Source organism: Dermacentor albipictus, chromosome 1, assembly GCF_038994185.2.
Source record: "Dermacentor albipictus isolate Rhodes 1998 colony chromosome 1, USDA_Dalb.pri_finalv2, whole genome shotgun sequence".
NCBI classification, from domain to species: domain Eukaryota; kingdom Metazoa; phylum Arthropoda; class Arachnida; order Ixodida; family Ixodidae; genus Dermacentor; species Dermacentor albipictus.
In genome coordinates this window covers 157,647,937-157,672,549 of record NC_091821.1, presented here as the reverse complement: position 1 = coordinate 157,672,549, position 24,613 = coordinate 157,647,937, and the positions used below count along the sequence as shown (strand labels likewise).

The 24,613-nt window shown below is 46.6% G+C and overlaps 1 protein-coding gene across 1 annotated transcript in view; it reads right to left on the bottom strand.

Annotated features, from left to right (window-relative positions):
- The window catches only part of LOC135916575 (cubilin-like), a 259,475-nt gene that overhangs the window by 95,222 nt on the left and 139,640 nt on the right, over positions 1-24,613 (bottom strand). Inside the window, exon 9 of the mRNA XM_065450011.1 lies at positions 9,408-9,506. Within this exon, the coding sequence (XP_065306083.1) occupies positions 9,408-9,506 (99 nt within the window). The remainder of the gene's footprint in view (positions 1-9,407; positions 9,507-24,613) is intronic.

The following is a 24,613-nucleotide window of genomic DNA, read 5'->3' as shown; positions in this document are numbered from 1 at the left end:
GAGCTGTAATCAAAGTTGGCACATCAATTTCATGTTCCCTTTAATAAGAACAAACCATACCATAGATGCTGAATCCTAGGTGCTAATTTATTGACAGCTGATAAATTCTCACACTACAATGAGAGTAGATTCCCAAGCATGTGCCGCAGCTAGTTAATAGTACAAAATTTATGAGTATTAAGTTGATTAAGCTAATCAATATTCTATTAGGTATTCCACTCTTTCTTGCTTAACTGAATTTTATATTAGATTTGAAAGCTACCACAGTTGAACCTACTAATAACAATCCCAGATATACAGTCGCCGACCGATTTTCCGGACTCCAAAAATTCGGACATGCCCGATTATTCGGTCAGCTTCGCGGCACCGCCATTCTCCCCATAGACCATAATGTATAACAACTGCCGAAAGTTCGGACACCTCGCAACCTCTCGTCTGATTTTTCGGACACTCCTTGAGCCAACTCGATCGAGGGCATCATGCACCGACTCTGACCGGCGCTTAGTTCGACTTGCTGAACGCCATTTTTGTTTTGAACGGAGCCTCCTTGCTGCCCTACGAAGTGGAGCTACTGGAAATTCCCGCTCATCATCATCGTTTCTGCCTGGTTCGATAGAGTGGCCGTACAGCAGTTCCGGTTTCAGCTTAGTAAGCCATGTCAAGACAATCTAGCAGCTGATTTGTTTCTTTCACGTACAACGCTGCGATCAGGCCACGTTTTTCGTTTGTGTGACTGGTTTTGCAACGGTGGTGTTTGTGTGCTGTGTCGAGGTTTCGGTGATCCAACGCGGAGTACGGAAACATCGCGTCAAGTGTCTAATGGCGACGACGGTGCCCGCGCAGACTGCGCTGGGGAATGCCGGCAAGCGGGTGCCGGGAGGCCTAAGATTTGTCGCCTTCCGATGTGCTCCCTACTGACACGGAAAATGTTCTGCCGAGACCTGCGCAGTGGTTGCATTGCGATTCCGGACACTGTGTCATTTGACAGTTTCACAGGTGCTGACACTGCTGTACTGACATGCGCAGAACTCGACGACGGCGAGATCATTCGTCAGGTTTCTGCTGCACCGCCGGACGATGACTCCGAGTCGGAAGATAACGCACCATGTGCTACGCTGCCGTCGCATGCGGAGTGTGCACAAGCAGTGACTGTGCTTTCAGCCGCCTATAGTGACCGTACGACCCTCTCCGAGATTCAGGCTTATACCCCTGACACACGGGCACTCTAAAGTCCTTTAGGTAAGGGGACATCTACCGTAAAGGCGTTCAAGTGCAGTGACACACGACAAAGGAGTATCTCCTTTACGGCAAAGTTCCTTTTCGGGAAAGGAGATCGCGCAACTACTTTTCGAGCGGAAAAGGAGTTACTCTCGCACACAGCGTGCACAACTCGTCAATAGAAGGAAACCTGCCACACAACTACGGTGCCCACAGGTATTTTTTTTTTTACCTTGCGAAAATGTTTTAATTGTTAACAGTAATACAATTTGTCGAATAGTGAAGATTTCCTCTAGCTATACTCTCATACACTCGCATAACGTCGCTAGTGCCATGTTGTGCCATACCATGTTAAATTCCAGCAGTGTCGTCGTCGTTTGCTGCGCGCATGTGGTGTGTTCACGTCGCGAGATGGAGACTGCACAATCAGCGCCCGCAGGAAATACCAAGAAGAAACCACAATTGTTGGAATAACATATTGAATAAAACGCGTTACGCCTGCGCGCACAAAGGAAGGGACGACAAAGACGTGAAAAAGGACGACAGAAACGTGGGCATCACCAGAATAAACAGCATGCACAGCAAAACACCGGCTGCACATAGTTGCTGGACCAAGTTAAATGGCTGCTAACAGCGCAAAAACGGGAATAAAATAAACGACTATAAGCATTATTAGCCATCAACAATGAAAAAAAAAATATTTTTAGGCTCTACAGTAGCTAAGTGTAATTAAATATGCAGCTTTTTAAGAATGTTTTCTCTCTTGTGGCTTTAACAGCCAGCGCTATTTTTCTTGCGGCGTTCATCTGAGGAACTACCTAAAGAAGTTCAGTGCAGTGCCGTGTGTCATCGGTGCAACTCCTTTCTGCAAAGGGTCCTTCAGAGTAGCAAAAGGGGTTTACTGGAAAGGACTTTAGTTTTGCCCGTGTGTCAGGGGTATTATCTGATTGCGCGTAAACGGAACAGCGTGCAACGGTGCACTCACAATTTCTTCAAGCCTACTGCCGAGCCCGAATAAGTGCGTGGAAATAAAGGATTTCATTGTTTTTTTTTTTCTTAATCTGCTTTTTTGGACACCTGTTTATTCGGACATTTCCGCAGTCCCCGTGAGGTCCGAATAAACCGTCGGCGACTGTAGTCATCTATGGGTTATAATGACCACATTTCAGTGCATTTATGATTTTCTGACCCTGCCTATTGAAACTGCTTCCAGATATAACGAACATTGTTTAAATTTCCGTACTGTTACAACGAATCTTTCGAACCCGGTCAGGGTAAAAAAGGGTGTATGCAAAGTACGAAAGCATGGCAGTGCGACAGAACTGGGTGCACAACAGAATGTGCCAGACTCTAGTCAAACCGTGATGATGACAGAGCTTTCAAAATGAGCGAGTGACTGCCGTGCACAGATTTCGGAAGACAGGAAGAAGGTCCCTTGCTTTTAGGCACGTCTCCAAGGAGTAGGAGAAGGTGTACAGCTGTACAGCCTAAACAATGGTCGCTAAAGCGTTTCTGTCGTTGCTGTCGATCATCCCGCCAACAGAGTCTACACGCTGCCGCTACGCAATGTTGCAAGAGGATCGGCAGTTTATTACGCCATTATCAGGAGATCACAGTTCGGCAATGCTTCGATAACGCATTGCTGTTGGCTGGAATCGGTTCATGGTGATGTTTTACATTAAGAAGATAGCAAGTTTTTTCGTCCTAAGTGACACAGATAAAATTTCAACAGCTATTGTGTGGCTGACGCGCACTCGTAATGCCGAGACCACGGTGTTCGAGACCTTCACAGAATGGTGGCATGCTGCAGTAGTTTACAAAGTATATGTTTCGGCCAACTAAAATGCTGTGATCTCTTACGCAGGATACTGTCACGTCCTGCTACGTAAGGGAGGACGCGCCACGCTGTGGTACACAAAGACGTGTATGCAGTTTTCAAGGCCAGGGTTGACATATACACACCGCGAAGAACGTCGCTGGGGAGAACGACAATATGCAGAGCGCTGTGTAGACGGAAGCCGTAGTCAGGAACGTCAGCAGCTACGATGGGGACCACAGCCCCTGCTGACCACCGTACCATACCTGCACCACTCTACGAGTTGCCAGGGGGTCATAGAGTGATGCCAAACGTAAGCTCGGCGGTGCTGGTGGAAGAGTCACTGCGAAGAGCAGTGCGGATGCCAAACATAACAAAGATACATATTAAAGGAAAATTCAAAGCCATGAGTGAAGCCTTCAGTTGGCGGTGAAAATGTTCTATGATCCCATAGATATCGGGTGGTAAAAGGTAGTCTTGATGTGATTGATGCCAAGTAGCCAAGACAGATGGGTGAACAATGTTGAGTCGAATTGGCGACCACGGTCAGACGTAATGGTGGAAGGGACACTGTAGTGGCTAATCCAGAGTGTGATGAGCACACAAGCTATCGACTCCGCTGTTATGTCCTGGAGGGGCATCGCTTCAGGCCATTTAGTAAACCTGTCAATGCAGGTTAACAGGCAGCGATGGTTCCCACAGGGAGGAAGGGGGCCAATGATATCGACGGGCAGATGGCTGAAGTGGGCGTCTGGGGATGGGAATGTGACATGAGGAGTCACAGTGTGGCAGTGCACTTTAGACCATTGGCAGCTGAGGTGCGTGCGAGACCAGCGACGAATGTCTACGTTGACACTGGGCTACATATAATGAGAAGTGATGAGTCGCTGTGTGCGCGAATGCCAGGATGAGTCGAAGAATGGAGGGCATCCAAAGATGGTTCGGCGGTACGGGCGAGGCACGTAAGGACGAATACGTCCAGTTGACGTATCACAAACGAGGGGTACTTCGCAGTGAGGAAGCAAGATATCTTCAAACCCCGGAGAGGTGACACCCGTGTAAAGCAGGTGGAGCTTGGCGTCGACACTCTGGGCAGCAGCTATGGCCATGAATTCGATGACCAGTCAGCCGTGGTCTGTTGCATGGATGGCGGCACGAGAAAGTGCGTCGGTAACAGCGTCGGATCTTCCACTGGCGTGACGAATGACGCTGGTGTATTTAGAAATGTAGGCGGCCAAACGTGCTGTAGCGGCGCTCAGGGGCCACAAGCTTCTTGGAAAAGAAAGTGATGGCCTGCCAAGCACCAAAAACAAGCTGCTGCAAGACTGCGCCGACAGCGGTACCCGGTCAGTCAACCATGACAGATGTTGGGGCGTCGCAATTCGGGTAGACGAGGAGTGTCGTGCTGGCAATGGCTTCTGTGATGTCTCTAAACGTACGATCAGCGGTGTTCCAGGCCATGGGAATATTGGGTGTCTTGAGGCCCGAGAGAAGATCGTGGAGAGGCTGCAGTATATTGGTGCAGCAAGGAATGACGCGGTGGTAATAGTTGGTGAGGCAAAGAAATTCACGCAGCTGTCTGTTGGTGGATGGCTGTGACGCAAGTCGCAGTAGACGAATCCTATATGCATTGACGCGATGGCCGAGAAAATCCAACTCCATAATGCTGAACACGCTTTTCAGACCATTAGAACAAGACCACACTTGGCAAGTCTTGCGAGCACTTGACGTTAGTGGAGCTTACAAGGTTCAGCGGTGGTGCTGTAGGCAAGGATGTCGTCAAGTTAGGTAAAGCAGCACGTCAAGCCACATAATAACATGGTCAACGAAACGCTGAAAGGTCTGGGCAGATATCTGAACAGGCAAAACGGTGTTATAATGGCGGTCTTCGGAATATCTGAGGGTTCCACAGGAGTCTGGAGGTAGGCTTTCACCAGGTCGACCTTGCTAAAAGCGGTACAGCTGTGCAGTGCTGATGTAAAATCCTGAATGTGAGGTATTCCACTGTGAAGACAGGGGTACAAGGCCACTGTCCCGGTGACTGGCAGGGGCACCAGTCACCGGTATTTTTGGGCCCCATATGGAGTGGCAAGGCTGAAGGACTGGAGGAAGGACGAATGAAGCCAAGGACAAGCATGTGTTCAAACTCCTTTTTGGCGACAGCTATACAACCTGGTGCGAGGCGACGAGCCCGAGCAAATACGGGAGGGTCAGTTGTGACAATATGATGTGTCACGCTGTGAGCGACTCAGGACTGAGATGAGAGGGGTCGTAAGACGTCCGGAAACTAAGCAAGGACGGCTCACCAAGGGTCAGGAACCGCCATGTGCGCCTGGAGACGGCGGAGCAGTGGAGCGCAATAGGAAACACCTTGGACGGTTAAGCTCGTCTCAGGAGTCCAAGATACGGTCGTGCCGCATGTTGACAACAAGCTTTTAGTGCCAAAGAAAGTCGGCTCCAATGATGGGCTGGCGCAAAGGCGCAATGACAAATATCTAGCGAAAGGTACATCCATGAGCAAGAGTATACGGACCACGGATTGTGTGATAAAGCTAATTTTCTCCTCTGTCTGTGAGTGCTACTTAAAATTAAAGACAGCATTCCAAACTTAGCATACAAATTTTCGACTGCACTTGTCAGTTTGCGTTTATGTATGGTAATTACGAAGGAATTCTGTTTTTTTGGTGACCCTGTGGTGTATATACTTTTGCTCACGGGTGTACGTCTGAGGCCGATGTCAAGAGCCACCAACTTTTAGCCGTAGGTCCAGGTGGTCGATCCGTTGACCACTATGACCTTGGCTGCAAGACATAGTACTCAGATTTTCGTACTTCAAGGAATTCAAAATGATGTGCCTTTGATTGTTCACTAACCCGTTTTTCTTGGTAAGACTGAGTAACGTATAATAAACAATAATTCTCACTTGAAAAAAGAAAATTCATTTTGCAGGCTAGAGTAGACGAGGCATCACTCACTGCCTGTGTCGGAAGCCTTCTTATTACCATCAACAGCTTACGGCATCTCATATATATGCTGTCTATGAAATTTGAAATATTACATTTCTTAAAGGGACCCTGAAACGATCTTGATTTTGTACAAACATACTGAGTCGTTAGAGTAGGTCCTTCTGATCATTAATTGACACATTTAAATGCTCTGCGTAAAGCGTGAAAGAAGGGGGTTAACCGAGGGGCCCGATTTTTATTAGTCATATCATGAGAAGCCAACAAACACTGACACCAAGGACAACATAGGGGAAATTACTTGTCCTGAATAAATGAAATGAAGAAACGATAAATTAGTGGAAATTAAAGTGGCTGAAAAAACAACTTGCCGCAGGTGGGAGCCGAACCCACAACCTTCGCATTTCGCGTGCGATGCTCTACCAATTGAGCTACCGCGGCGGCGTTTCCCCACCCACTTTCTTGGGTATGTATGTGTACTAGTAGAACCCTGGGAGTGTTAGCCAGCGCCACCACTCATAGACCTTGGCGGCGGACGTGGAACGTCCTTTTGGCTGCAGGCGTCACGAGAAGCAACAGAAAGCAACAGAAACAACAGTCAAGCAACAGAAAGAGAATGCAGAAGAACAATTTCTCAGTACTCTTAAGCACTTCCAGCGAATGGCAAGTGTCGCCTGCTTGTGTTACAATGTGCTCCATCTTGACGAGAGCTCCACGGTCAGTGTCGGTCTGGCTTTTTGTGAGCACCACTAATCGGCTTTGTTGCATTGTGGGCTGCAAATGTAGTGACTGGCGATATGTCAAGCTGCGACATCATGTCCCTCTGCAAGGCAGCAGACGAGCAGAGTTGCTGCAGTACATTGGACTATCGGTACCCGATCCGCGCCAGGATTTGCGCGTTTGTAGTCACCACTTTACACCAGAGGATTACTATCGCAATAGCATTTCGCAAGTCCGGTATTCGGGTAAATGCAAGCGAGGGGACAGTACCTGGCCACTTGAGCTTGCCGTTTCACAGGATAAGCCGAAGCGCAAGCTTGAATGAACTGCACGGTGCAGCCACTTGGTGGCATAGAGTTTAACCAAACACAGTAGCAGTAACGAAGTGTATTCTTCTTTGCTACTGGTGTAAATTTTTCGCAGGAGCGTAATCCTTAACATGCTGTTTTTGTAAATGTTTAAAATGTTTTCCACTTGCTTACAGCAATATTAGCTCTTTGTTTGGCTGGTTAAGCTCTGTGCCAACAGGTGGCTTCACAGGAGGCTTCACGCGCTCGCTCCTAGAGAACCAGAAGTAGATGACACGACGTGCCATCATGACGCAGAGCCAGTGAAGGCCAAGCTTTGCCCCGATCACTTGGCGAACCAGTTGAAGAGAAAATGTGTGGCTACGGAGGAGGGTAACCTGTAATCATCCATAGCTCTCTTAATACGAGACGCTTCACACAAATTGTGGTGTGAATTAATAACTTTAGCTGTACCCTACGTGTCTACAAACTTTATCCGAACCGTTTCAAGGGCCCTTAAAACACCTTGTAGAGCACACTGTGTGTCCCAGTTAATGTGGGCGAAGCTGTTTAAAAGACTACAAGATGTGATAATGGGACCAACGGTGTTTTGTTATCAGTCACCTTAAAACAGTAAATCCTTTTTGTCATCATTATTTGCTAATAAGTAAAATTAACTGCCATAATTTATAATTACTTGCACAATTGTGTAAACTCAAATGGCAAGTTGTGCTTCACATTGAAAACACCATAGTCAACAATTTCCATGTTATTACATTTCCCATGTCTCAAGATGTGCTGCAAAACATGAAGAATAAGAGGTAACGGCAGGCCAGCATGTTTTGCATGTGCTACAGCAGTGCTCTCAAAAGGGCTTTCAAAGAATGAACAGAACTCAGTGGCTGACTAGGTGACCATGAAAAAGTGACAACTGTTTTTTTTTTTTGTCACTTGTGGAATAAACTTGCTTATTTTCTGGCGGATCTGGAATTTTGGACTCCAGATTATTTGGACTTTTTGGCAGTCCCTGTTGAGTCTGAATTTTTGGTTGGCAACTGAAATTGCTTGTCTAGATTTCCTTTTGAAAATCTAGTTTCTGCCACTATATTTTTGCATGTTATGCATTATGAATATGCTTATTCATACTATCACATAATGAATTGCACAGCTCTTTAAATGTCAATGGTGTTATCATTCCACCTCTTATTACTATTGTTTGATGGATTAGGTACACAAGTTTAAATTTTTCCTTTTAAAGTAAAATGTTGGTGGTGGTTGCACTATGGAAACATAACCCAATTTATATTCCTAAACTAAGTGTTTATTTTTTACATTCAAACTTTTCAATAATTGCAGTTCCTTTTCTCTTGCCCTTTTCCCTGTTAACTGTTTTGCCTAGATTTTCTGCAATCATGTTTTAGGCTTAATTGCTTTATGCTAATATATATGGAGGTATATTGCGTTGGCCAACTGCCATGCTCACGAATGAGCAACAGTATTGTAGTATATAAATAAAAAGAAAATGCCATGACACTTTCTTGCACCCACATTCTTTCACTCAATATCAAAGCTGCAATTGCATATGTCATCATCATCATCATCAGCCTGGTTACGCCGCTGCAGGGCAAAGGCCTCTCCCATATTTCTCCAACAACCCCGGTCATGTACTAATTGTGGCCATGCTGTCCCTGCAAACTTCTTAATCTCATCCGCCCACCTAACTTTCTGCCGCCCCCTGCTACGCTTCCCTTCCCTTGGAATCCAGTCCGTAACCCTTAATGACCATCGGTTACCTTCCCTCCTCATTACATGTCCTGCAGATGCCCATTTCTTTTTCTTGATTTCAACTAAGATGTCATTAACTCGCGTTTGTTCCCTCACCCAATCTGCTCTTTTCTTATCCCTTAACGTTACACCTATCATTCTTCTTTCCATAGCTCGTTGCGTCGTCCTCAATTTGAGTAGAACCCTGTTCGTAAGCCTCCAGGTTTCTGCCCCGTAGGTGAGTACTGGTAAGACACAGCTATTATAGACTTTTCTCTTGAGGGATAATGGCAACCTGCTGTTCATGATCTGAGAATGCCTGCCAAACGCACCCCAGCCCATTCTTATTCTTCTGTAACAAGCAGCAATTCTAAATACAGCCAAACCCGGATATATTGAATTTGAAGGGGATCACAAAAAAGGTTTTATATATAGGTAATTCGATATATAAAATGATTATGAAAAAACTTTCGAGGTGATTTTACAGCTGTTTGTTCTACACAATAATTCGTTTTATGTGGGTTCGATATATCCAGGTTCGTCTGTACATGTTTCATTATTGTTTTTTATCAAATGTCGATGTGCCTGAGAAACTGTTGTGGAAAAAAAGATAATAATAAAGAAGCCACTAGATCTTACCTGATACGCTGGCTCGAGCAGCGAAAGTGTCACTGGTGTTGTACTCGGAAACCGTCAATGAAATCCACATGTACTTGCTAGAGGTACGAGAGGCAAGGCCTGTAAATAATGATAAGAAAATACATTAGTTTCAGATTTTCATCGTTAGGCATGGCAGAGTGCCAACAGCAATCGTATAACATTATATCCAAACAAAACTTCTTACTGGTGAGCAAACTCTATGGGTCCGGACTTAAATAAGCCCTGCGACATAAATTATGCTAGTTGTTCTTATTACCAATTCGCTTACTATAAGACGCAATGATGATTCAGCATCAGTGAAAGCGCTGAAATCAGGGTATTTAATATGTTATTTGCTCCAGAAACCAGTTCCCATGCACAGCATCGCGTACGAACAATTATTGGTAGAGGATGTGACAAAGAAGGCACGTGACCCATTCACCTCTCATGCTGTTCATTCCATTTGGTTGGCAATGAGAATCATACTGTACATGTAGATACTACTTTAAAAAGAACAGCATATACATTACACTTTTTAGTCCTAAAAAGAGATGTTAGCTGTCTGTAATATAAATTACACAGCAGGCCTCATGGCGTCATCACGTGGATTCTGATGACCCATCGTCATTTTGCCGTGTCAATACAAGGCACAGGAACAACAATAAATTAAATAAGACAGAGTATGCACCGCCATAAATGCGATTAGTATTATCACACGACAATCTGCACATTGTCTTGTTGACTGTGGTCCAATCTACCCAAGCCGCTGTTCAAAAGGTACACACCAGCAAGAGACTCTTTGGACATGGAGGGTACTGCATGTGTACCCTGTACTCCCCACTCCGGTCATCAGTCGACACCATGCATTTCATCTCTCATGCAATCACCGATAAGGTCTACGAGTGCGAACATAAAAACGAGCCCATCACTGCCAGACCTGCCGGACACGGAGGGGACCACACATGGATCCGTACTCCACTACTATGGTATTCCGTCTAGCTTGTACGTTTCATCTTATGCTTGATCGCCAATAAGGTCTACAAGTTCGAACATAAAAATTCGCACTCTGCTGAAAGACACAGAGGAGACTGCAGGTAGATCCATATTCCAATACAAAGGCTGTCTAGCCTGTGCGTCTGATCTCATGCTCGATTGCTGAAAGGTTCTACGAGTTCAAACAAAAAAATGTCCACGCCACTAAAACATTTTTGGACACGAAGCAGACTGCAAATGGATCTGTACACCACTATAATCTAGCCCATGCGTTTGTTCAGCAAACAAGCTTTACAAGTGCAAATACAGCGAAACCTTATTAAAACTGTGGCTTCGAGCGAACACATAGACCGGTAAAGTCTCGGGCTCTCGCGGGAGAGGAAAAACTGACACTCGTTCTCTTAGCGTAGGGTACTTTTTAATCCCTTTTGGAAGGCTAGCCCGTGCCAGAGCGTGCCAGCCACTCGTGCCTCGTGTGAACGCGAGCGTCTACGTAACTCTCATGCGACGTCGATGCTGTAGCCACTACGCTATGAACACCAAATTTTCATAATAACCATCATTGTTCAGTTTTCGTGTCATCCCAACGCCTCAGTACTCTGAACTAATATTCTGAAATCTGGGGCTTCTTAGATTTCTGTGTATCTTTCACGGCAGCCGAAACAGTAGGCTAGGAGATGACAAGGCACAGAAAGCGGACGCGATGGCATGCGGGTTCCGAAAACCTGAGATGGCGGCGAATAAAAAATACGGGAATTAAAAAAATTTTTTTTTTTTACCTATTACAGAGAACTACACTGGGTTTTACACGTGCATGCTCTGCCCAGGCAAGTGTTGCCTAGCAACGAAGGTGTGTCTCTTCATTTTTTCTGCAGCCATACAAGCTACACACATGGAGAAATGTAACCTCCATAGTGGCGGGGAGGCTAAACGGTCACACTTTGCACTTTCCGGACGGTGCTGTTTACGTGCGCTTGTGCTTCAGAAATAGTTCAGGTGTATGTCTCGAGTGAGACAGTTGCAGAGTCGTTGGCAAGGAATATGAAAAACAAACAACCAACAGGAAACATTGTACATTGGAGGCAACATGGAGCTTCCTCTTTGTCAGTAGCTTTTTCAGCGTCAGTGTCTGCTTTGCACGAGTCACTTTTATATGGTGCTCTGGCAGCGTGTGGCAGTGGAATCTATGGAAAAGTGCAACAGCACAGGCCAAGAGCCAACTGCGACATTTTCGTGGATAGCTCAGACGGTGACAACATGAACTGATGAGTTGATGGGCAAAGTGGTTAACTTTGGGGCTTTTACCATAATGACCTTTCAGAATAACGAACGAGTTTCGGCAGTCCCGCGTGATTCGTTCTATCGTGATTTGATTGTATACTAGGTGGCAAGCTTTCTGCGACGACTTGTCCCCACCCACTTCGTTGACCATACTGTTTAGCCACCAGCGCTGCTTCGTCGGTAGTCAGCAACCAATACTGCAGTTTCACACCAGTTGAAATGATGGCAACCCTACTCTCATGGGCACCCTTTTTACGGCATTGCATGCGTGATGTCTGAAATTTCGGTTATTGCCTTTATACATTGGTGCTAGGGTTAGGTGCTGCAGGAATTGTGCAGGTCCAAAAAATCTGTTATTTGAAAAATTCGTTGGAGACAGTATATACAGTTTTGCTACTAGAATATATATTTTGAAGCACATGGAAACAAAACTTTGCTTACTATAACCAATACTTAGTTGGATCCTGCATTTCTTTTTTTATTTCATTATACAGGGCAATACTCTGTTGAACTAAAGACATTACCAACTAAATTTTATAATTCTGTCATTATTATATTGAGATTCGACTTTACAAGATAAAAAAAAAATTTTTCCCCATTAGTAAGAACAATTACATGTTTTCAAGGGCTTGTTGAAAAAAGCATCGCAAGATGTCAATACCAGGACTCCCCTATTATGCAGCAAATTGGTGATTGTAAACTTAGTAATTACGTCCATCAAGAAATATGGCTGTGGGTTGTCGTGGGAAGGCCACAATGGGAAAATAGCTTCCACTACTGCTGACTCTAAGCCACATTTTGATTGCTAGCAGCATAAGTCCTTGCTAGGTGAGTGAAATAAAAAAGGGTACGGCTCTTTTTTTTTTTTCTTGTCTGCCTTTAGTTTTCATTTGTAAGTTGAATAACCTTCGTTTGCCCACATAAGTTTTCATAATCCTCGTTGCATTCACTCCAGGATTATACAAAAAACATGATGTGGTGTAACACTTGGTGGCTAAAATAATATTGTATGGCCCTTTTGAGCAACCCTCACAATTAATATAGAGTAGACTTGTACAATTATTCAATATTTTTTCAATATTCAATCAAATTTCATGCTAACCCACATTCGCTTCAGCTTAAACTTCAATAGTCGAACATTTCAAAGTATTTGCAACGAAGGATCTTCTTATAAGCGACACCTCAACCCTCCTTACCCCCTAATTACAATAAAAAAAGCAAAAACTGTGTGAACAGCTCATGTAAATAACTGCATGCAATGCTAAATTTTTTTTTAAAACAGTCTCCCTGGGTGGATGTATGAACCATCAACATTGTATATTCAGCCAGTGGCTCTGTTCTTCATTTTCTGCTATATTGATAGCGGAGAATTTTGCCTTACAGGTAGCTTATAGCAGCGCAGGCCATGCTGTTATAAAACCATCCCTTGAGGCAAAATTCACACTGATGCGAAGCCACACTGCAAGTCGTAATTTAAATACAACAGCACCCCAGTTATACAGGTAAATTTTAAAAATTTTGGTCTGTATTATGCGGAAAAAAAAATACGGTAAACATTAAATTATGCATAATCGGCAGTTTCCGTTTTGGTGAGCAAGTAGCATTGCATGAAGACGTGGCAAAAACGAATTCGTTTGCAGTCACCAAGTGATTTCTGCATCTGCTCAATTATTCAAACATATGTATTACAGTTGATGGCCATAACAGCAAATCCACATGGAGCATACCGTATATACCCGTGTAAGGGCCACACATCTTTTTCTACAATCTTGCCAGGGTGCGACCCATACACAAATCAGGCCTATGAAGGCCCACTAAAGGTTCGTACGGTTTCCGAAACTGTAGCAGAGGGTAACAGAGATGCAAATGACATATTGCTGCAGTAAATGACCTCCGGTGCCAGCCTATCGTCCTTGACCAGCACTGACCTAAACAGGGCTCCCAGGTCAAATGACACTGATCTGACTGGAAACACGGCCAAGACGACGCGCCACACAAATAAATATTGGTGCTGTTATGCCGACCTGAGTGGCGTCAACGAAAAAGCAGTTAGTGTCATCTAGAAGCAACGCAACTAACTTTGCTTTCTGGTGGGACGTTTTTAATATTTTTTTGCCAAAATTTTGCCCTTCAAAGTGGGGGTGCAGCCCTTACACAAGTATATACAGTACTTTCAGATATTACCGCCTATTCTTCTCTCTTAGTTTGGTCTGCCTATATCATACTTGCAATAAATCCCACTTTTAACATACCCAGCTTTAATGCACTATCTGGTACAATCAACAAACTTTGGGGCAAATTTTGTCTAGATGGTGTAAACACATCGTACTTTGCTGCAGTGATGCATGCATGTGACAGTGACAACACGCAACTATCTCTGGCTTCTCTCGTAATGTGCGAAAATTCACCGTTTCTTAAGGAACGAATACACTAGCGGCCAGATTTTAGACCGGCATGCCACGCAATGCCCAATGATAAGTTTTCGGATCAACAATGCACGAGGCTCATTACTGCCCACTGCTGTTAGCTAGGTGCCAAACAAGTGCTGGGGGTGCTGCTAGGCCTAACCGGCTTAGCTGCAAAACTGAGCACCCGGCACTTCAAGAAGAACCACGGACAATGGCAAAATTCACTGTTCTGATAACAATTTATTCCTCATCGCATTATTTGCACAAAAAAGGAAGATAGGCTGCTATTCGTGGCATATGAAAGCGCGTGGTGCAGTTGACCTGTATAGCATGCAGCACAGTGGCGATCAGACTTCCGGCCTGAACGCGTTGTCTAATTATTTATTTCAAAGAAAAAAAATATTGCAGCAACATATTTGTCCCAGCATTAAACTGGAAAATGGGATCTATCTGAACTGCTCTGAACGTATTTTTCAAATGTTTATGTGAGCTTCATTCTGTATCATGATCAATGTGAACACTCATGAGTAATTCCAGACCAGTTCAAACTACTTCTGTTCACCCACAGGAAAGCACCAACATTAGTTATCAGGAATTGAAGTAGCCTGCAGATTTAAGGCAGCTTTGGAAGAAGCAATATCCTTACTTTGAAAAAGTAATTTCTAATTTGGAGAAGAGAAACTGGGTTTTCGAGTAGCTTGGTAAAGCTCAATGAGGGTAAAGTACAGTTTAACCTCAATATAATGTGGTTGATATAATTGCCAATTTGCATGGTTATAACTAAATTTTGCTATATTAAAATTTTCCCTTTTAGGCGAATAGGAATAGTTGCCAATGGATTTTTCTTACACGTAAGGGGCCTGCAAAATTTTCCAAATTATCAGTCAATTGGAAAAAGCAAATTTTAATGAAAAAAAAATGGTTTTGTTGAATTTGAGAGCTGGCAATGAAAGATAGGGTTTTCTGCCATGTCTATGACATCTTCACATCAGCAGTATGAAGCGAAGCCAGACATGCTATGCCATCTCGACACACCCACTTTATGCAGATGCAAATGATTACCTCTAAAACAGGGTACCTGGGTACTGCATGCACTTAGCTGCACTGACAGCCATGCAAAGCAATGGCAACACTAAGAAAGGAAATGCATGGCAAGCTGCCCCCTCCCCAGCACATGCATCATTGAATTGCTGCGAGCTTATTCCCCCATCTTCTCATCACACCCTAGTATGCTTTAACTCGCACACAAAGCATACAGCACACGGTGCATGATGAGATCTTATCCCACTTGGACTTCATAAGAAACACAACGGTGCTCTACTTCGACAGTTGCTCTTGGGCCGCTTGAGAGGTGCGTTCGCAAGTAGCTGCTTATAATCCAACCACTTGACCATCTGTGTCCACAGAAGTTTTAATTTATTGTCTGGGTATCCCTTCGCAGCTGCAGTAAAATTTTGTTGTATTGAAATAGGACATAACCATAGTTTGTTATACTAAGGTTCTAAATAAATGGTGCTCTAGGGACAAGAGATTAGAAAAAGTTTATTAAATACTTCGCTATATCAAGAATTTTGTTATATTGAAGTTTGTTATGTCGAGGTTTACCTGTATGCGCAAAAATGAGAAAAGCATGAAAAACCATCTATAGCACACTGTTTTGAAATGGCATCAAGCAATACTTTTTTAAAAATCTGTATTGGGCCTTCTTTCAAGATGTGAATCCCTACAAGCAGCCAAGCACCAGGCCAAGGAACATCGCTACCCATTAGGGGGAAAAAAAAAAGAATGGTGGGTTTCCAGCGGCATCGAGATTTGGACTTGGTACCTCCCGCATACAAAGCGAGTGCTCAACTGCTAGGACATCGCTGCAGTAGAGGGTCATTCTCAAAGGGTCACCGCTAGATGCCTGCTTGTTTATTGCTCACAGGTGTGCAATTACATCTGTTCAGTCGGGCGCTTGTGTACACGAACAATGCCGCCATATACGAACCTGCTGCCACGCGGGCGTTTCTTTTCTTGAGACTCGTGAAAAGCGATTGCCTTTCGTTGCCGATGGGACAAAGCATTACTGCAAGTTTCCGACTCATTTTGATTTTTCTAACAGGCACGCAACTGTCAAGTTTTCTTGTGTGTGCTAACATACATGGTTTGATTATGCTATGGGCTTACGCCCTGGTTTCTCTGCTGCTAGTGAGTTGTGCAACGATTTCTGCGATCTAGACTATGCCCAAGTGCCAAATCGTAATATATCTATTTCAGTGTATCTACTTTTTATTCTTATTATTAGTATTTATGGAAGCCAATCTGTATTCATGAATAAACTGTGCATGCTTACCTATAGACAAGAACGGCACCACTGAGTGGCGCTGACGCACTGGCGTGAGAGCGCCGAATGTAGCGCAAAATTCAACTAGCGAGACTACGCATCTCCCATCTCTCGTTCACACCACTTTGATTGCCTCTTGCACTGCGCATGTTTGGGCACGTTTCGTACCACACATGGTGTGTGCCTACGTGTGTGCGTGTGGACGTTTAATTCAAAGGATGATGTACATGCTTCTATTTGCCTTTAAGGAGATTGGTACCCTTGATGATTATTTTCATGGCTGCAATGCTGCGAAAGGGCAGTGTCTGCTTAGCCATGTAAGGGACACCGAGCAGGAAACAGCTTCGTGCCGGAAAAATCGTCGGCGCATACTATGCATGTTAGCTAAAGTCATTTTTGCAGTTTCCCACAAAATGCTTGCTACAAATCCGTGTTGTCTCTGATGGTAACAACGGACTTCCATTGACACTGTGCGGAAATAAACAAAACATACCGCCGCATAGCACAAGTACGACATGTGCACACAAATTTAACTAGTATGTCCCCTATACAATATAGAATAGAGGCAGCAATGTAAATAGCTTGGCAATTTTTAAATAGTGCTCAAGAGATGGAAGTTGAAAGTATTAGTAATAATTCCTGCTTCAGCAATGCCGGCGCGACCAAGACGCGGGTGTGTATCATCCAGTAACTCGATCGATCGGTGCAGTGGTGATGCAGGAATGAACTCCGGTCATGTTCAATGCATTGTGCACATATTCAATTTGTTGGCAAGCATGCACTTCGGCCACTGCTAGTGCATGCAATTGAAGTGGTTTCCATTCTTGGGCAGTGCACACACAAATGAAACACGACAAAGAAGACAGGACAAGACCTGGTCGAAACTCTGAAAGTTTTTACATTATTAAAATAATTACCGTATTTACTCGCATAATGATCGCACTTTTTTTGTCAGAAAAAGTGACGCAAATTCAGGGGTGCGATCATTACGCGAGTTAAATTTTCCGCGAAAAAAAAAAATTTTTTTTTTTCGTCCCGCGTTAGCTGCGGGATGCGAGATAGCGGGTGCGGGACACCAAAAGAAAAATGGCGGCTGGCGGAGCAAGCCGAACGCGCCAAACACGATTTTTTTTTCTTCTCGTGAGTACATTACGTGCATTGAAACAGTTTCTTCCGTATCAGTGATGAATATTACCGTTGATATCGGCAAGTTTGCGGCAATAACGTAGCCATGTCCACTTTCAGGGGACAGAAACAGGTGGGCGCGCTTAGCTGCCAATGACATAGAAACACATGACGGGCATGCTGCGGAAACTGCGGCGTCTGTCTTCACTACTATCCTAATATGGCACGTTTCCGCTAAGGGTGGGCGAATATCTTAGCTGTGTTACAAGCGTCGGCGTATGAATAGGGTACACTTTTAACGTATCAGAGTAAACGTGGCTACTGTCATTGCCGTGCGCGATTTGTTGCGTGCTCACGAGTGCAAAAGCAGATGAAAAGAATCGAAATGCGCCTTTATTGTTTTTGTTGACATCAGCCATTATAAAGGCAACCCATAATAAAGGCAAGTTTGGTTGTACCTCATTTTGTCATGGAAATGCGGAAAGTGATGAAAGTAATGAAATGAGGCATCTACTTAAGAATGTTTAGTGCGTGCAGGCCGCTTGGCTTGTCTTAAAGAGTCGTTTGCGTAGCATTCGACAGGTGGTAAGCGCGATCATTATTCGCTAGACTTAGCACACGACGTATCGCTGCGGCAAGTTCGGGGTGCGATCATTACGCGGGAAATAAAAAAAAATCGAATTTTGACGACAAAATTTAGGGGTGCGATCATTACGCGAGTGCGATCATTATGCGAGTAAATACGGTATATACCGAGTAATCATGAAATTCATGTGGGTTACATATAAAAACCATCATACACTCATGAGTGATCAATGAACGAGGTTGCTTCGTTTTCCAGTTGTTTACTTCATTCGGCACACCTCAGTAATCCATGCCTGTTATCTGCTTTTTTTCATACCATTTTCTTGTGGATCGGCAGAATTTCACTGTGGCCATCAACCCTTTCGTGTTTACACTGCTGTAACGACAGTTAACAACACAATAATAATTTCCCCTCATCCGAAGAGGCGCCGTCACAAACAAGAGACGTTTCGCACACAGTGCGACCTTGAAGGGAAAGGGTAGAAACGAAGACCCGTTGGAGGTGAAATCGTTCCACCAGAAGAGAAACGAGCGCTGGCGTCAAGGATGAAACTTGGCGTGCGGATATCTATGAAAAAGATTTTTTGCTCATTCATGGTCAAATTGCGGTAAATATTTTTCTACATAGGCCAGTCTGAAGATTTTAAATCTCCAATAAAAACATTTGATCCTAGAAAGTTGCATTTGGCAGAAAAAAATTTACACTCAAAGGGTTGAACGACTCTAGCTGGTCTGTGTATACGCAAATGCGTAACACTTTTATAAAACATTCGTAATGAATTGCATAGAAAAAAAAACGGTTCCCATTTTCTTGTGGCCAAGTTAGAATTATGCCACCAAACACAACCACACTCCAAAGACACCAACACTGAAATGGATTGCTTAGGCTTGCATTGCAGGGCTACGCGCTAGCCAATGGTTGTCTATAGCTATGTGGTTGCTACTGAAGTCACATGTTGCTAAATTTGGCAACTTCATTAAAAATTAGAGCTTTGACGTAGGTTGCATAAGAAGTAGCAATTGGCGCAACACTTCTATTCCTGAGTGAGCATCACTTTGGTGGAAGCTGAAGTACTTCGTCCCACCCACCCCCACATCTTGAGCAGCGCATGGTGACACATTGGCTGGGTGCCTGTAAAACGTGTGGGGACTCAGGTACACCCCGAAGCTTTGCGTGGGGATTTCGTCTATTCTGTCATCCCTACACATCTTCCTTTCTATCTGTGATGGCTGTATGGGGCGTGCCTTTTTCCATGAACTTGTTAGCGGCAGTGGCACTTAGCACTGCCGGCCACGGTGCTAGCGGCAGCATGACTGGCAGAGCAAGTGCGAGGGAGAACTCTCTGGGACAATGCCGAGTACATATTGTCACGTGGTAGTGACGGTAAAGAGAGAACACAGTAGCAGTACTGTGAAAGACAAAACTAGCTTTTATTGGGCGAACCTGTGCCCACAAAACAGGCTACACTTAAAGCGCAACGATAGCGGCGAACACAGTCGGCGATCGTCGAAAATCTGATCAGCGGGTCAAGCGCGTCGGCTTTTATACAGCAATCATCGAATGTTCCAGATTAAACGTTGGGACCCGCATGCCTTCTAAAATGTTCTACACCATTCGTGTCAAGCGATGAAATCAGATAACACAACGTTCGGCGACAACAGACAGCGGATGGAAGCATCGATAACTTTCCAGAAACTTCGGACACATGCAGGCGCGTCCCGCGCTGTGCGATAACATTTGTTTAGGCGACAATACTTGTCGCCCGATAAAGACAAGTACACGTGTCAATACCCCCCTCTTAAAAAGCATCGACCCGATGCTGCAAACAAACGAAAGTAATAAGTAAGCACTCATAGCAAAGAAAAAAACAAAATAAGGAAAGTTCGTTAGCGTCCGTAAAATGGTTTAAGACGCACCACGTGGACCACTTCAGGTCGTGCGCGACGTCGCTGTGAATGCGAAATGCGGTCTGGCACGACCTCATAGTCCAGAGCGCCAATACGTCGGATGACCTTGTAGGGTCCGAAATAGCGTCGGAGTAGTTTCTCACTGAGTCCTCGTCGGCGTATCGGTGTCCAAACCCAAACACGGTCGCCGGGCTGGTACTCAACAAAGCGTCGTCGGAGGTTGTAGTGTCGGCTGTCGGTCCTCTGTTGGTTCTTGATCCGTAGGCGGGCGAGCTGTCGGGCTTCTTCGGCGCGCTGGAGATAGCTAGCGACGTCAACATTCTCTTCGTCAGTGACGTGGGGCAGCATGGCGTCGAGCGTTGTCGTCGGGTTCCTGCCGTAAACCAGCTTAAACGGCGTGATCTGTGTTGTTTCTTGCACCGCCGTGTTGTAAGCGAATGTTACGTACGGCAGGACGGCATCCCAGGTCTTGTGTTCGACGTCGACGTACATCGCTTGCATGTCGGCGAGGGTCTTATTCAGCCGCTCCGTAAGACCATTCGTCTGCGGGTGGTAGGCCGTGGTCCTCCTGTGCCTTGTCTGTCTGTATTTCAGAATGGCTTGGGTGAGCTCTGCTGTAAAGGCCGTTCCTCTGTCGGTGATGAGGACTTCTGGGGCGCCGTGTCGAAGCAGGATGTTTTCGACAAAGAATTTTGCCACTTCGGCTGCGCTACCTTTCAGCAGTGCTTTAGTTTCAGCGAAGCGGGTAAGGTAGTCTGTCGCCACGACGATCCACTTATTTCCGGTTGTTGACGTCGGAAAGGGTCCCAGCAAGTCCATCCCGATCTGCTGGAATGGTCGGCAAGGAGGCTCGATTGGCTGTAGTAATCCGGCTGGCCTTGTTGGCGGTGTCTTGCGTCGCTGACAGTCTCGGCATGTTCTGACATAACGGGCGACGTCGGCGGTCAGGCGCGGCCAATAATACTTTTCTTGTATCCTCGATAGTGTCCGGGAAAAACCGAGGTGTCCAGCGGTCGGATTGTCATGTAGGGCGTGCAATACTTCTGGACGAAGTCCTGACGGGACGACAAGAAGGTAGTTGGCGCGGACTGGCGAGAAGTTCTTCACGAGTAGACTGTCTTGAAGCGTGAAGGAAGATAATCCGCGCTTAAATGCCCTGGGGACAACGTCGGTGTGCCCTTCCAAATAATCGACGAGGCCTTTAAGTTCCGGGTCCGCTCGTTGTTGTTCGGCGAAGTCTTCCGCGCTTATTATTCCAAGGAAGGCGTCGTCATCCTCGTCATCTTGCGGCGGCGGGTCAATGGGGGCGCGGGATAGGCAATCGGCGTCGGAGTGTTTTCGTCCGGACTTGTAGGTTACAGTGATGTCGTATTCTTGTAGTCTGAGGCTCCACCGCGCCAGTCGTCCTGAAGGATCCTTTATACTCGCTAGCCAACACAACGCGTGATGGTCACTGACGACTTTGAATGGCCTGCCACAAAGATAAGGGCGAAATTTAGCTGTAGCCCAAACGATGGCGAGGCATTCCTTTTCGGTCGTAGAATAGTTGCCTTCCGCTTTTGACAGCGACCGGCTAGCGTAAGCTATCACCTGTTCGACCCCGTTTCTCCTCTGGACTAGAACGGCACCGAGGCCTAGGCTACTGGCGTCAGTATGGATTTCTGTATCGGCGTACTCGTCGAAGTGCGCAAGTACAGGCGGCGACTGCATGCGTCGTTTGAGTTCTTCAAATGCGTCGGCCTGCGGCGTTTCCCACTTGAACTCAACATCACATTTAGTTAGACGTGTCAACGGCTCGGCGATGCGTGAAAAGTCCTTGACAAAGCACACATGCCAAGGAATCTACGCACTGCCTTCTTGTCGGTGGGCTGCGGGAACTTTGCGATGGCAGCTGTTTTCTGGGGGTCGGGGCGTACTCCGGATTTACTGATGACGTGGCCTAGGAACAGAAGCTTGTCGTAAGCGAAGCGGCATTTTTCTGGCTTCAGAGTGAACCCTGATGACTTGATGGCCTCTAGTACTGTCGTAAGCCGCCTAAGGTGATCGTCGAAATTTTCGGCGAAGACGACGACGTCATCCAAGTAAACAAGGCAGGTCTGCCACTTCAATCCTGCTAACACCGTGTCCATGACGCGCTGGAAAGTTGCAGGTGCCGAGCAGAGTCCGAATGGCATGACCTTGAACTCGTAGAGGCCGTCTGGCGTGATGAAGGCGGTCTTTTCGCGATCTCTCTCGTCGACTTCTATTTGCCAGTAGCCAGACTTGAGATCCATCGACGAGAAGTACTTAGCGTTGCAAAGCCGATCCAATGCGTCGTCTATCCGTGGAAGGGGGTATACGTCCTTCTTCGTGATCTTGTTCAGACGACAATAATTGACGCAGAAACGTAGGGTTCCGTCCTTTTTCTTCACCAGGACAACAGGGGATGCCCACGGGCTTTTCGACGGCTGGATGATGTCGTCGCGCAGCATTTCGTCGACTTGTTCTCTTATAGCTTCGCGTTCTCGCAGCGAAACTCGGTAAGGGCTTTGGCGGAGTGGTCGAGCGTACTCCTCGGTGATTATGCGATGCTTGGCGACTGGTGTTTGTCGAATCCTCGATGTCGTCGAAAAGCAGCCTTTGTATCGTCGGAGCAGACTTCTGAGCTGCTGTTGCTTAATCACTGGGAGACTTGGATTAATGTCGTAGTCTGGTTCGGGAACCATGGTCGTCGGAGTAGATGCGGCAGAATCCGAGAGGACAAACGCATTAGCGGTTTCCACAATTTCCTCGATGTACGCGATCGTCGTGCCCTTGCTGATGTGCTTGAACTCCTGGCTGAAGTTTGTCAGCAACACTTCAGTTTTCCCTCCATGCAGTCGAGCGATCCCTCTTGCGACGCAAATTTCACGGTCTAGCAGGAGACGTTGGTCGCCTTCGATGACACCTTCTACGTCAGCGGGTATTTCGGTGCCGACCGAAATAACAATGCTGGAGCGGGGCGGTATGCTCACTTGGTCTTCGAGCACACTCAAGGCGTGGTGACTACGAGGGCTCTCCGGCGGTATCGCTTTATCTTCCGACAGCGTTATTGACTTCGACTTCAGGTCGATGACTGCGCCGTGTTGGTTCAGGAAGTCCATACCGAGAATGACGTCTCGTGAACACTGTTGGAGGATAACGAAGGTGGCAGGGTAAGTCCGGTCATGAACGGTAATTCTTGCCGTGCAGACTCCAGACGGCGTGATGAGGTGTCCTCCAGCGGTTCGAATTTGAGGGCCTTCCCACATAGTCTTAACTTTCTTCAACTGGGCGGCGATGTGTCCACTCATGACGGAGTAATCAGCCCCTGTGTCGACTAAGGCAGTGACTGCGTGGCCGTCGAGAAGCACGTCGAGGTCGGTGGTTCTTTGTCTGGCGTTGCAGTTAGGTCGTGGCGTCGGATCACGGCTGCGTCGTGTTGAACAGAAGTTGGAACGTCGCGTCGTCAAGTCGTCGTTCGTCGGTGTAGTCTTGCCTTCCTGACTTCGTCGGGGCGGCGGTGTGTCGTTGTTATGTCGTCGAGATCGTTTCGTCGTCGTCTTCGGCGGCGGCGGAGGATCTTCGTCAGTTCGACGAACAGCAACCGCACCTCCATCGGTTGCTGCTTTTAGTTTTCCGGATATGGGCTCGCTGACCGGCCCCGGGCTGGGCCAGTGTATGGTCGGCGCTGCGGCGACAGGTAGCGTCCTGGTGACGGCGAACGGGATGGCCGTCGAGGGCTCCACTGAGTAGCGGCGAGGTAATCGGCGATGTCACGTGGGCGCTCTCCAAGCTGTGGACGCGGCGCGTTGGCGGCGAAACCTCGCAGTCCTATCTCCCGGTACGGACATCGTCGGTAGACGTGACCCGCTTATCCGCAGTGGTAGCAGAGCGGGCGGTGGTCAGGAGCACGCCAAATGTCCGTCTTCCTCGCGTAGGTGCGCTGGGCGACGGGTGGTCGTGCTGGCGGTGGCGGCGGCGGACGACGAAATTGCGGCGTTACAGGGCCCTGGCGCGGTCGCTGAGGAGGGCCTTGACGGCGTACGACGGCGGCGTAGGTCATCGCTTCGGGTTGGGGGTGCGGTAATTGAGGTTGCACCTCCGAGACTCCAAGCGACCGCTGAACCTCATCTTTGACGATGTCAGCGATCGAGGCCACTTGAGGCTGCGACAACGGGAAGATCTTCTGAAGCTCCTCTCGTACGACTGCCCTGATAGCCTCGCGCAAGTCTTCGGAGGCCAGTGATTGAACTCCGGCATAGTTTGTAGCGTTGGTGCGGCGGTCGAATTGCCGGTTTCGCATCTCGAGTGTCTTCTCGATGCTAGTGGCCTCGCGAAGAAACTCGTCAACAGTCTTCGGCGGGTTTCGTACCATACCGGCGAAAAGTTCCTCCTTAACACCACGCATTAGTAGCCGGACTTTCTTTTCCTCGGACATTTCCGGGTCAGCGTGGCGGAATAGGCGGCTCATTTCTTCTGTAAAAATCGCCGTGGTCTCGTTGGGCAGCTGCACTCGGGTTTCCAGTAGTGCTTGGGCTCGTTCTCGGCGAACGACGCTTGTGAATGTCTTCAGGAAGGCG